At 42.4% G+C, this 12,771-nt stretch overlaps 1 protein-coding gene across 11 annotated transcripts in view; it reads left to right on the top strand.

The window, feature by feature from the left end:
- The window catches only part of Carmil1 (capping protein regulator and myosin 1 linker 1), a 268,940-nt gene that overhangs the window by 161,080 nt on the left and 95,089 nt on the right, over positions 1–12,771 (top strand). For all 11 annotated transcript variants that reach the window (XM_060372669.1, XM_060372668.1, XM_021642852.2 and 8 more), the window contains exon 12: positions 8,750–8,836. In XM_060372669.1, the coding sequence (XP_060228652.1) occupies positions 8,750–8,836 (87 nt within the window). The remainder of the gene's footprint in view (positions 1–8,749; positions 8,837–12,771) is intronic.

The following is a 12,771-nucleotide window of genomic DNA, read 5'->3' as shown; positions in this document are numbered from 1 at the left end:
TCACTACATGGTCCGGTCTGGTTGGTATCAAACTCATGATGATCTTCTTGCTTCAGTCATTTGAGTGCTTAGATTACAGCCATGAGCCAACACACCAGGCTTTTTTTAAAAAATAGAAGCAGTTCATTATATATTACTTGTTTATTCACTCTTTTTAAATTTTTCTCTACTTTCCAATAGGAACTGGTAGAAGTCTAAAACAAACAAACAAAAATTAATTTTATTTTATGAGTATGCTGTTTTGTCTGCATGTATGTCTGTATGTCCCTACTTCTCAATGGAGTCCAGAAGAGGGTGTCTGATGTTGGCTATTCATGGCTACTCAAGTGGGAGGGAAAGGTGTCCCCTGCTGTAGACGCCCTGTGTAAATTTTCTAAACCTTCAAAGCCACCTGAGGATCTCCAGCAGTCAGGCCCCTCCCCCAGACCTTTTATTACAGTGTTTTCAGGCCCTGTAACTGTAAAAAAAAAAAAAAAGTCATCTCCAGCCCCTCAATAAGACCCTTCCCAGATTATGTAAATTTTAGGTGAAAAGTCTGAACAGAAATGCAGCAGTCCTTGAGCAGGAAAATCCACTAATCCCCGAACTCCCCCAAGACCAAGACTTGAAATCCTACCAGTTCTCACCCTGGAAATTTCTGCCCTAGAAACCTCCACTCTCTAAGAAATCCTCAGTTCCCTCTCTCAGGAAGAGAGGCAGCCAACTCTGGATTTGTCCCTTCACACCTTTGACCCTCCAATACATCTCTTTTATGAGATTTGCTGCCTGGTGTGACTCTTTCATCAGGAGACGCCAAGAAGCAATGAAGTGAAGAAGAGATGTGAAGAAGATGAGGAGGGCTGAGGCTCCTGAGCTCCTGAGCTCTGCTGGGGAGACCCTCCCCTGGAAGCTACAACACCTCTGCTGAAGAGGCCTCCTCTCAGAGCTGTGCGGCTCCTGGGCTCCCACGTCCCAGGGTGCCCTTCCACTGAAACACTGTCCCATCTCAGAGCTGTGTGGTTCTTGGGCCCCACGTCCCAGGATGCTCTTCCACTAGGACACTGTCCCATCTCAGAGCTGTGCGGTCCTTGGGCTCCTGTGTCTCAGGATGCATTTCCATTGGGATACCTTCTCGCCTCAGAGCTGTGTGGTTCCTGGGCTTCTGAGTCTCAGAATACCTTTCCATCAGAGCAGGAACACCAACATTTGATCCCTTAGAACTGGAGTTACAAACAGCTGTGTGCTAGGAATTGAAATTGGGTCCTGGAAGAACAGCTATTGCTTTCAAGCTATCTCTTCAGCTCTGAAATCTAAAAAAGAAAATTAACGTGTGATTTGATATTTTTAGTGTCTCTATCTCCATGTACTTGTGTTTTGTTTTGCTGTTCGAGAGGGATTTCCATATGAAAGTGCTCTGAACCTCATATCTGTCAAATTGCTTCAGCTCTCCGAGTGATGGGAGCCATCATGCTTTCAGGAAGGTCCTGAAAGGCACAAAACATGACTTGTGTTTTACCGTATCACATTGCTAGAGCTCTGCAGGCAGAATTTTGTTAGCTTATTAACATAATGCTTCAGATTAGCCAGGGCCTATTGATCCCATTTCTCACCATGCGAATCTCTGTGACACCAGGGTGGCCCCATGTCAGGACTGCATATGGTGTTGTAAGCTTTTAAGTGTGTGGATGACTAATGGGGTTAAATTTACAATGTCAAATTTAATTTTCCTCTGTATGGAAGTTAATGATGATGGATAGTGAATTAGCATATGAAACATTGTATAATTACTTTTTCATTAGATTAAAAAATACTTTGAAGTAGAGGGGGCTAGAACAGTTGCATTTTGAAGGGGAAAATACGTCTTCTACATATTCTTAAAAAATCCTAGGAAACAGAACCTGTCTAATAAAGCCTCCAATGGAAGCTTTAAGCAGTAAATTTGGCTGTAATTCACAGCTCTGGAGGTTCTACTTGATTTTTTTCCCCCCCAAATAGTAGAATTGAATAGTTTGGGCCCAGTGTTTCATCATGTCCCCTTTCCTTTCTTCTGTTGTTGGGAAACCAACTTCAGCAATCACAGGCCATCTATGTTTCTTTTTGCCCACAAAACCTACGTCCTTGTACCTATTGGGACTCTATTTGGGGACTTTGTATGCTAGCTTGTAGAGCTCTCCTGGCTGGTGTCTCACCCCTCTCTTCCTCAGGGTAAATATATAACACTTCTCAGTGTGTGTTTGTTTTTGTGTTCGTGTGTGTGTGTGTGTGTGTACATACTCACGAATCCATACTTTTTTCTTTTATTCTCTACCCTTCATTCTCTTTCTTTCCTCTCCTCCGTCCTCCATTCTCTTTATTTTGTTAAAGAAAGTGTCTTCACAAATGCCACATTCCACCAAGGAAGACAGGCATGGCTTTAATAAGGCCTGTAATCAGTATTTGTTTGTTTTTATTCATTAGTTTTTAAATCATTAAGAGCAACAATCATTATAATCTCCTCCTCTATGACATAAAACTGTGTTTTAAAGCCAGGTGTGGTGGCAAATGTATATGATCACAGTACTCAGCAGGTGGGTCTGAGGGACCAGGAGTTCAAGGACAGTCTGCCCTGCATGAGAAAAATGTTTTCTTTTATAGCCATTATATGTTTCTGATCACTTGTCTGAAATTTCTCAAAAAGATACTTTTATTTTTACATTTAATTTCTTTGCCTTTAATAATTCTCCTTTTAGACCTACTTAAAAACAATTCAGAGCTACACAGCATGACTTTGTTTTTGAACTTAGGAGTTTATTATTTACTATGTGTGCTGCTTTGATTATTCTGCTCTTGTATTCTCAAAGAAAATATATCTTACTACTTACTACTTTGGGGGTACCTTTCCTTTTTAAAAATGTGTTTACAGGTGATAGAACACAGACATGTGGATATGCCTGGTTGTGTAAAGCCCAAGACCCATTTCTGTCTCTGCTTTGAGTGTGGGCATTCTCAAGCTAACATGGTGTCAAATGTGTTGCTGACACACGTACAAATTTGTTAAATGTTTAAAAACTATGTCTCTTAAAAAAAGTTAGAATAATTGAAATCAACCCGAAAACAACAAATCTGAGGTTTAGTGGTAATGTTTAGCAGACAAAACTTTTTTTCTGATAGGTATTACTTTTAGATTGTTCTGAAGATACAGGATATGGCTTTAAGGAGATAGTGTTAGTTAATGTTACAGAATGTGTTTTGATAAGTAAAAAAAAAAAAACAGTGGAACATGACTGATCAAGAGTGGCCAGTATTGATGACTGTCAGTTTAAAACTGGGAGCCTGGCATTCCTCGTTTTTCCAGTCTCACATGAGAATGTTTTGTTTTGATTTGAGATAGGATCATATTATGTAGCCCAGGCTAGCACTGAACTCAATCCTCCTGCCTCAGCCTCTTCAGTGCAGTGATTCCAGGTGTGTGCCACCACACATGGCTTCTGTATTTTGAAATACATTCTGTCACGGGAAGATAAAGAACATTCCCAGAAGCCCATTAAATCCCAGTGTAATTCCCTCATCCATGTCACACTCACAGTGGAGTGGAAGAAGGAGAAGAGTGTCACTCTGGCCTCATAGTTCTGGGGGATGTTCCACAGCTGACTGCCGCTTTTCCTCTGGGTCTGCCCTGAGGTAGTACGTCGTGGACGGATCTCGTGTCAGAACAAAACCGTTATCATCACTTGTAAGGGATGGAAGAGAAAGAGGTTGGATCTGCTCAGTCCCCTTAGGAGACAGGTCTGTAATGACGTAAGCGTCCTCTACGAAGTCCAGTCTCTTAGAGGTCACACCACTCCCAGGTCCATCAAAACCATAGCAACACGTTAACATTCCCAGGACAGTTTGCAAAGTGATAGTCCAATACCCCCAGTACTGAGCGCAAGAGAATAGAGCGTTACTCAGGCTACAACCTACCTGTGGGGTTCTTGTCCCACTCCTGCACCTCCCCCCAGCCTCCTCACTCCTGGAAATGCTATCTACACCCTGACATCTGTTTTGATAGGTTAATCCAGTTGCTCACAAGTAGCAGAACTTTATAAATATTGACTTAGATAGCAGGAGCTTGCAATGTACTTGGCGGCTTTTTGTTACTCTTTGTGAGAGGATTTTAGAGATTTAAATTCTTGGGGACCAGTGTGTAGTTCTGTGGGTAGAGCACTTCCTCAGCATGCACAAGGCCCTGGCTCCAATGCCCAGCACTGAAATAGTTGCAGGTGTGCATTCTTGGAGCTGTAGAAGGCTAGAGGGATATTCTGTTCCTTCTTACATGAGCTTTAGCTGTGTCTTTCCTAAGAAATTTGTCCCTTTTTTCTAAAATGATAACTTTTAAGCATAGTGTGTTTTTGCTTTGGCTTGTTTCCGTAGTGTCTGTAGGCCATGTACTGATAGCCTTTTATTAATCCTTCTTTATGGGATTTATTAATTCCATTAAAGAACTGCCTGTGTCAACTTTATTTTTATTGCTTTATACTGCTAATGATTCTACTGTATTTCATGAACGTTGGTATCAGAGTTCTTCTTCTACTCAGTATTTTCCACTTTTATTTGTTATATTCTTTATATAGCTTAACATTAGGCTATCTATAGATTTCCTGATTACTTTTCTATTATTTTTTCTTTATTTCTTTATTTTTATTTATTACAATTTATTCACATTGTATCCTGGCTGTAGCCCCCTCCTTTATTCCCCCCCCATACCACCCTCCTTCCCTCTTCTCCTCCCATTACCTTCCCCCAGTCCACTGATAGGGGAGATCCTGTTCCCCTTCCATCTGACCCTAGCCTATCAGGTCTCATCAGGACTGGCTGCATTGTCTTCCTCTGTGGCCCGGTAAGGTTGCTTCCCCCTCAGGGAGAGGTGATCAGAGAGCTAGCCACTGAGTTCATGTCAGAGACAGTCCCTCTTCCCTTACTAGGGAACCCTCTTGGACACTGAGCTGCCATGGGCTACATCTGTACAGGGGTTCTAGGTTATCTTCATGCATGGTCCTTGGTTAGAGTATCAGTCTCAGAAAAGACCCCTGGGCCCAGTTCTTTTGGTTCTGTTGCTCTCCTTGTGGAACTCCTGTCCCCTCCAGGTCTTTCATCTACCCCATCTTTCATAAGATTCCCTATACTCTGCCCAAAGTTTGGTTATGAGTCTCAGCATCTGCTTTAATACCCTGCTAGGTAGAGTCTTTTAGAGGCCCTCTGTGATGGCTCCTGCCCTATTCCCTGTTTTCTCCCTCATTCCGTTTGCCTTTCTGAATGAGGATTGATCATCTTACCCCGGGTCCTCCTTCTTGCTTAGCTTCTTTAGGTGTACAGATTTTAGTATGTTTATCCTATATTGTATGTCTAACATCTACTTACAAGTTAGTATATACCATGTGTGTCTTTCTGTTTTCTGTGATACCTCACTCAGGATGATCTTTTCTAGTTCCCACTATGTGCCTGCAAATTTCATGTTTTCCTTGTTTTTAATTGCTTTGTACTATTCCACTGTGTAAATGTACCACAATTTCTGTATCCATTCCTCAGCTGAGGGGCATCTGGGTTTTTCCAGGTTCTGGCTATTACAAATAAAGCTGCTATGAACCTTTCTGAGCAAATGTCCTTGTTGTATACTTGATCATATTTTGGATATGTGTCTAGGAGTGGTATAGCTAGATCTTGAGGAAGCATTATTCCTTATTTTCTGAGAAAGCGCCAGATTGATTTCCATTACTTTTCTGTCAACCTTCTAGTTTTATCACACAGTATTAGTAACATTTAGAAAACATACAGTATTTCAGATAGAGAATTATTTCTGTCTAGTCTTAATTTTTAAGGAATACTCCACTATTGTGACATACTTTATGGCTTAACATGTGGTCACCACTGGGTATGTATGTTCAAAGTGCACTTTGAAGAAAGGATTTCTGTCTGTCTGTGTGTGCACTTATGCTTAGGAATACATGTGTTTTCATTTGTGTCAGACTCATTTAATATATTTTCAGAATGCTGATCAGAGCATACAGACTAATTATAGTCTTTTCATTAGGGAAATGTTACCCTTATCTCTGGTAATACTTGAGAAATCTTTTTATTACAACTAAACAACAGTTGTTTGAGTTTGTGATTTTGATGTTTTTTTTTAACCCATTTTGTCTTTTAAACATCCTTGTCCAGATATCTCTTAGCATCTGATGTTTTTATTTAGATAAGCCACTTTGACTTTTGACTATTAAAAAATTCACATTCTTAATTTTAAAAATTAATTTAAAAAATTAAAATATGATTATATCACTTCTTTTCCCTGACCCCCCTCCAACCCATTTCATGTCCTTTTCACTAATTTCTCCTGTGTCCCTCCCCAATTGGTTACTCTATTTTTTATTGTTACTTTTTTTTCTTTTTTGGTTTGTTTTTGAGGCAGGCTTTCTCTGTGTAGCCTTGGCTCTGTGGACTCGCTTTGTAGACCAGGCTGGCCTCAAACTCACAGCAATCCACCTGCCTCCGCCGCCCAGAGTCCTGGAGTTACAGGCATGCACCACCATGCTTGGCTTATTGTTTCACATATTATAAATACATGCATACATATAAATTTTTAAAATGCATAAATACATAAATTTATAAAATTTATGTGTAAATATATAAAAACAGTTAAGCCTGTTGAGTCCATTTAAGTGTAGCTTGGGTGTGTGTGCTTTCAGGGTTGGCCACTTTTTATTGACTCATCCCTGGAAGAGAATAATTCTCTGAGCTCTTTCAACAGTTATTAGCTCCCTGTAGTTTTTTTTCTTTTTGTCTAGTGCTAGGACTCCCATGAGATTTCCCCCCTTCTCATTAGAATTTCTATTGCTATTCCTGCTGTTCAGGTTTGTTTAAAGAACAATATTGAGGCACTGATGGGTCATTTCTAGACACACAGTCTCTCAGCACACATTCTGGTCCTCTGGCTCCTTGAATCTTTCCCACTCCCTCTTCTGTGGTACTGCTTAAGCCATAGGTGCAGTTGTGTTACATTGTGACCTCTTGTGTTTGTCTGTAATGATGCTTGTTTGCTGTCAAGGGATGCTTCAAGGAGGGCTGAGAGCTACATTAATCTGTTGGTATAATGACGAGATTTAGAATGTAGCTAGGAATTACGGTGGTCTATTAAAATGTCAGTAGTAGGTTCTCCTTTAAAATTCATGACCTCACTAGCCTCAGCTAGCTGGCTAGGTTTATAGAACCAGGCATAGTTTCCCTCCTATTGAGTGGGCTGTAAGTCCAGTTAGACAGTCGTTGGGTACTGCCAAGATGAGTCCACCATTGCACCTTTAGTGATATGTTGCCATGCCGGGCATTGTTACAGTTCATTGGTGTTACATTTGTGTAAGAGCGGTCATTGATTGCTTTCCACCCTTGGCAAGGTAGAAGTCAGGTTAGGTCTGGCTTGAATCTTCTAGTTCTGTGCCTGAAGTGTCTTTGTCAGCAGGGACAACTTTAACTTCTGAGTCGTAGCCAAGGGGCAGCAGCAGTAGCCTAGCACGTGGACTGATCTGGCCAGCAACTCCAGTAGAGGTTGCGCATGTCTGGGCCTGGGGTTTTTCTTAGACTACGATTGTCACGGGGAGCAGAGTTCACCTGCAGCCCGAGGCTGTGTTAGAAAGGGAACTCGCTTATCGCTCCTGAGTGAACAAGCTGGTATTTCCAGTCTCCCACACTTAACCATGAATGCTGGAAGACACCTAATTTTAAAGATGAGAATTTTATGTGCAAACCCCACGGAGGTTGTTAAACCAGAAGCTGGTTAAGCACGGAAATTCATGTAGTAATAGCGAAGCTTGAGTCGTTAAAGTTACCCTGTTCTGGACAGTAAGAAAACAGCATCAGTTCATCCCAAAGAGAAAGCAACTCCGTGAGACAGAGGTGACAAAGATGGGGGGGGAGGTTCTGCGCAGCCCCTCCCAGGAGAGGCTGTATTGCTTTTACCTATTGAGAGACACAGAGACAGACAGGCAGACAGAGACAGATAGTAACAGACAGAAGATCTTTATAGCTGCTTGGATTGAAGATTTTGCCCCTTAGTTTAGCGCCATTTAATTTGACCACTGAGAACCTATACCAGGTGGTAACAGGTCAATCAAAGGACCTTGGGAAGGACACATGCTTATCTCTTCATTATTTTATGTTTATATGTGTACATTTTCTTGTGGCCACCCATATGGTTGCGTGTGCCTGTGCGCACATGTGTGTGCCTGTGTTGTGGAGGGCAGAGGTCAGTCTCCAGTGTTATTCCTCAAGACACTGTTTGCTGTGTTTCTATGAGGTTGGGGCTCATACTTTTATTTGAACTTTTATTTGGTGAGACTGGTCAGTAACCTCAGGAATGTACCTGACTCTGCCTCTTCAGTGATAGGATGATAGGCATGTGTCACCATGTCTGGCTCTTCTTACAAGCAATTTACGGAGATTGGACTCAGGTTCTTGTGCTTGCACGTTAAGCACATACCAAGTCAATTCTCTAACCATAGATTTGCTGTGAACAGCGTTATGACAGGGAGTATGGAAGAATAAAGTTCTAGATACTGTTTGTGTGTATTAGAGTCTGCTACTTCTCCAGTCCTGTGGATAGCACAGAATGGACACCAGAGAATGGCTACAAAAGAAGCTCTGACTTTAGACAGAAAAGTACAGCCACTTTCCTGAAATCATATTTAACATTTACACATTGTAAAATAGCATGTTTCTGAGCACTTGAAATTTTTAATAATTGTTTTTTTTTTTTCTTTCTCAGGTGTGTCCTCATTAAGTATTCAATTTGCCAAACTCCCAAAGGGATTGAAGCATTTGAACCTATCTAAAACCTCATTGTCACCTAAAGGTACAGTATATGTGTATACAGTATACGGAGACACCTTCCTGTGGCGTCCCTGATTGTTGTACCTGTTGCATTTGAACAGCTGTGCAGTTGGTTAAAATATGCAAATTAAAATCGTAGTTTTAAGGTAAAGGTATTGTGCCATTCAAATCTGATAATCTAAACTTAAATGACTTCTTTTTTAAATTTTAAGTAGATGTGCAGCCCTAATTTTTTTTAGCTCTGAGTTAGTGAGTGCTCACTGGCTGGCTGCTTCTAGCCTTGTAACTCACTTTCCTGAAGGCACCTGTTCGTGTTTTTCTTGGTTCATTCTTGGCAAAAGATGCTGAGTTCCCCAGCTGTCAGAGTGAATGTTGACTTCGCAGAGAGAGAGGAACTGCAGCTTGCTGCTGAGTCACTACCATAGTCCCCCAGTTCCAGTCTTGCTTCCCAGAAAATGTTTATTTTTTCCTAAGGTCTGTTTCTGACACTCCCTCCACCTCCGTCATTAATCTAGTCACTCATCAAACCCCGTGACTTCTGTTACTGTGCCCAGCAGTGGCTCATAAGGGTATTAGGAAACCCCCACATTCACCATCTCTTCATGTGTCTCTGTGTTTTTCTTGGTGCCTGGACAGCCTTTCATTTCCAGATATTACAAACAAAATCTTCATCCATGGTGGCCTCTGCCTAGATTTCCCACTTCTGAGACCACCTGAGGCACTTGCTCCTTCCTTCAGTCTATATATGGATCACATCCAGGACATTACTGTCTCAGTGCTGTGTCCTTCCTGTGAGAATGGCTCCCCTGGGGCCCATGCTGCTCTTGTGTCCTCATCTTCAGTTTCTGACGCCATGCCAAAACTAGTGTGGGCTTCAATGAGGCTTCTAAGATTGAAAAACTTGCCATTACTTAGGTGGCTTTCTGTGCTGCCTGTCAGTCACATTATATTACCTGTGGTTGAAGCCCTGCTTTCCCAGTTCCTGGGAACTGCTGTCCTCATCTCTGTTCCTTGATTGACTTGTTTGTGAGATAGAAATGAATCGCCACTTTGTCGTAGTGGTAGAATTCAATGAGTTAATAAACATGCTGTAGCTGCAGGCACATTAGTATGTACTTCCAGCAGCGGCAGCCACCACTACCTCCATGATCACTGTCACCAATAGCATCACTGTCACACTTAGTATCCCACTCAGCATCACATTGTTATCTCTGTTACCGTCACTGTCATTGTCACCATCATTAATTGTCACCCCTACTATCACCTTCACAACCACTGTCACAAACCATTGCTATCATGATTGCTATCCCCCTCATCGCGATTGCAGTGACTGTCACCCTCACTGGCACTGCCACAATCATGCCATTTTCACCCTAACTATTGGTTATACCATCACCCTCACCATCACCCCCCCCCCCCGTTGCTATCGCTGTCATCCACACCATCACCACCACTCTCTCTTACCGTAACCGTCATCGCACACTGTCAGCATTACTACTGTCAGTATTACCGCTATCAAAATGACCATCATGGTCATTGCCACCGTTGCCACCAGCAATGCCGTCATTGTCTGCATCGTGACCATTACCATGCTGTGCTGTCCTGGGTCACTGCATACTTTTAAACCTGGGACAACCTGCCAGGGCCTACTGCCAATTATGTGAACAGCTTACTGTGACATGTGGCTTCTTTCTGACTTTCTCTTTGAAGCTCTTACCTCGCAACTCGCATTCCCCGCTTGCTCCTTCCTTCCCATGCCACACTGCAAAGTCTCACTGTGTTCACACACTGTGCGTTTTGCCTTTGAAGTTTCCGGCTGGCAGCAGCGTTGCTCATTCAGTGCTGAGCTTGCCAGCAGCCCTGACTCGGGCTGTCACCACTGGCTGTACTCAGGGGTGAATGCTGTAGCACTGAATGGTGGTCCATCCGGTCACATGCTATTCTGATCGTAGAATCACGATAGCAGTGTCTCGAAGTTGGAACTGATTCACGAATCTCACCATCTCACGTGCCTGGTCTCACATACCCCTGTTTAACACTAACCTATACACGTCAACTGCTAGTGGGAAACCTCCCCAGGCTGTTGTTTGCTGATCTGGTGTCAAAAACCATATGCAGGTCCCAAGCTAAGATCCACTTCTTCTCATTGTTCTTGCTGTTCCCAGTAACTGATTCTCCGAAGAGCCCCTTTCCGATGTCTTTAGCAATGCCTGTATCATTGATGTAAGCTTGGCCATGAATTGTGCTTCTTTCCTTCATTTCCCTTTTAGGATAATAAGTCTCACGTAGAATTGTTTGCTGAAAGGACCATGTGCATATTGTAGAGCTTTCTGATTGTCACCTTCCGCTAGGAGTATTTTGTATAAATTTGTTTATATTCTCACCACCACTGAATTTTATTTTCCCTTTTCATTCTTTTTTTCCCTCCCTGTGGCCAACCCCACCACTTCTTTCATGTAGCAAAATTTGGCCTTGAACTCCTGCTCCCTCTCTCTTTTTTCCTTCTGTAGCTAAGGCTGGCTTCTAATTCATGCCAATCTTCCTGCCTCAGCCTCCTGAGTGCGAGGGTTATAGTCACAAGCCACTGTGGACCATGGCTTTTTGTTTTCTCAAGCAAGGGAGAGATTGATGTTCTGATTTTCTCCAATTGCAGTGCTTTTCAACCTCCTAAAGCTGCAACCCTTTAAGTATAGCTCCTCAGGCGGTGACCCACAACCATAAAGTTATTTTCGTTGCTACTTCATAACTGTAACTTTGCTGCTGTTATGAATTGTAATGTAAATATCTGTGTTGTCTGATGGTCTTTTGGGGGTCTCTACCCACATATTAAGAACTACTGGCTCAGGGCATTTCCCCCACTTTTCCTTAGTCCTCTGTATATCTTCTTGGAACGTTGCTACTTGACCTTCTTGGTCAGTTTTCCACTTAAGATGTTAATCTTTTCTTCTTGATATATGTAAGTTCTCTACATATGTTAGCATGCAGTCATGTTCCTTTATTTGTTAATTACAGTTAAACCAGTAGACACAGTGCTCATCCCTGTCTGTTCTCTGCAGGACAGGCTTTGGTTCTGAAGTAGTCCTCACTCATGTCCTGTCGCACAGTGTAGCAGGACAAGCTAATGACACAGGCAAAACAGGGTTCTCTTTTATCCTTGGGTGAGTCTGGCCTGAACCTGCCTGAACAGGTCATGACTAAAGTTCCCCCGCTTGTCTCTTTCACATAATGCAAGAGTCCATTTCAAATATTGTTTTATTAAAAAGGATCCATACAATTTTAAATTGTCCTTTTAAGACATGTGTCTTGAATTGTTCAATGTTAAAAATACTGGCTTCTTAAAGGCACATATGTATGTTCTGAAAAGTTTAGAGTTTTGAAATTGTGGTTTTAAGTTTCTCCTAAATATAACTATTTTGGTCTCTTGAAAACATGTATATTCATGGATCTGTAATAGTAGACAGATTTTTTTTTTTTAATCTCCTCATGGCCCCCACACCCACACTCACCTCAGACACTCGCTGCTTGATAGCTTTCTGGACTCAAGCATCCTGCTGGCTGACAGATTATGTCAAGGCAGGACCAGCTGGTTCCCCCTCTTCCAGCTGTAAACTCTCCAATCACGAATACCAAGCGTGGTCGGAATCCAGAGATAACCAGAGCTGAGAATGGCATGCCAGTCTGTGGTACATTTGGGTCGTAAGCCCTGAGTTTCTCCAGCGCTATAGCTTTGTAGCTTCCTGCTATTTGTGAGGTTATTAACACAGGCCTTGTGTGAACATGCGCTCAGGAAGGGGGGTAGCCCGTCTGCTTGAGGGGGATAAAGCTGGGCTAGTAGCAGGGTCCCTCTGGAGTCTACTCAGAGGCTGGCTGCTTGCCAAGCGCCCACAGTTGCCAAAGGCCTCTTTGCTGTCAGGATTAATTTGGCCTTCACATTTTGGAATTTATTTATTGGGTTTT

Source organism: Meriones unguiculatus, chromosome 19 (assembly GCF_030254825.1).
Source record: "Meriones unguiculatus strain TT.TT164.6M chromosome 19, Bangor_MerUng_6.1, whole genome shotgun sequence".
Classification (NCBI taxonomy): Eukaryota; Metazoa; Chordata; class Mammalia; order Rodentia; family Muridae; genus Meriones; species Meriones unguiculatus.
Note: the sequence above shows the minus strand (reverse complement) of the source record. Positions and strands in the feature narration are given on the sequence as shown.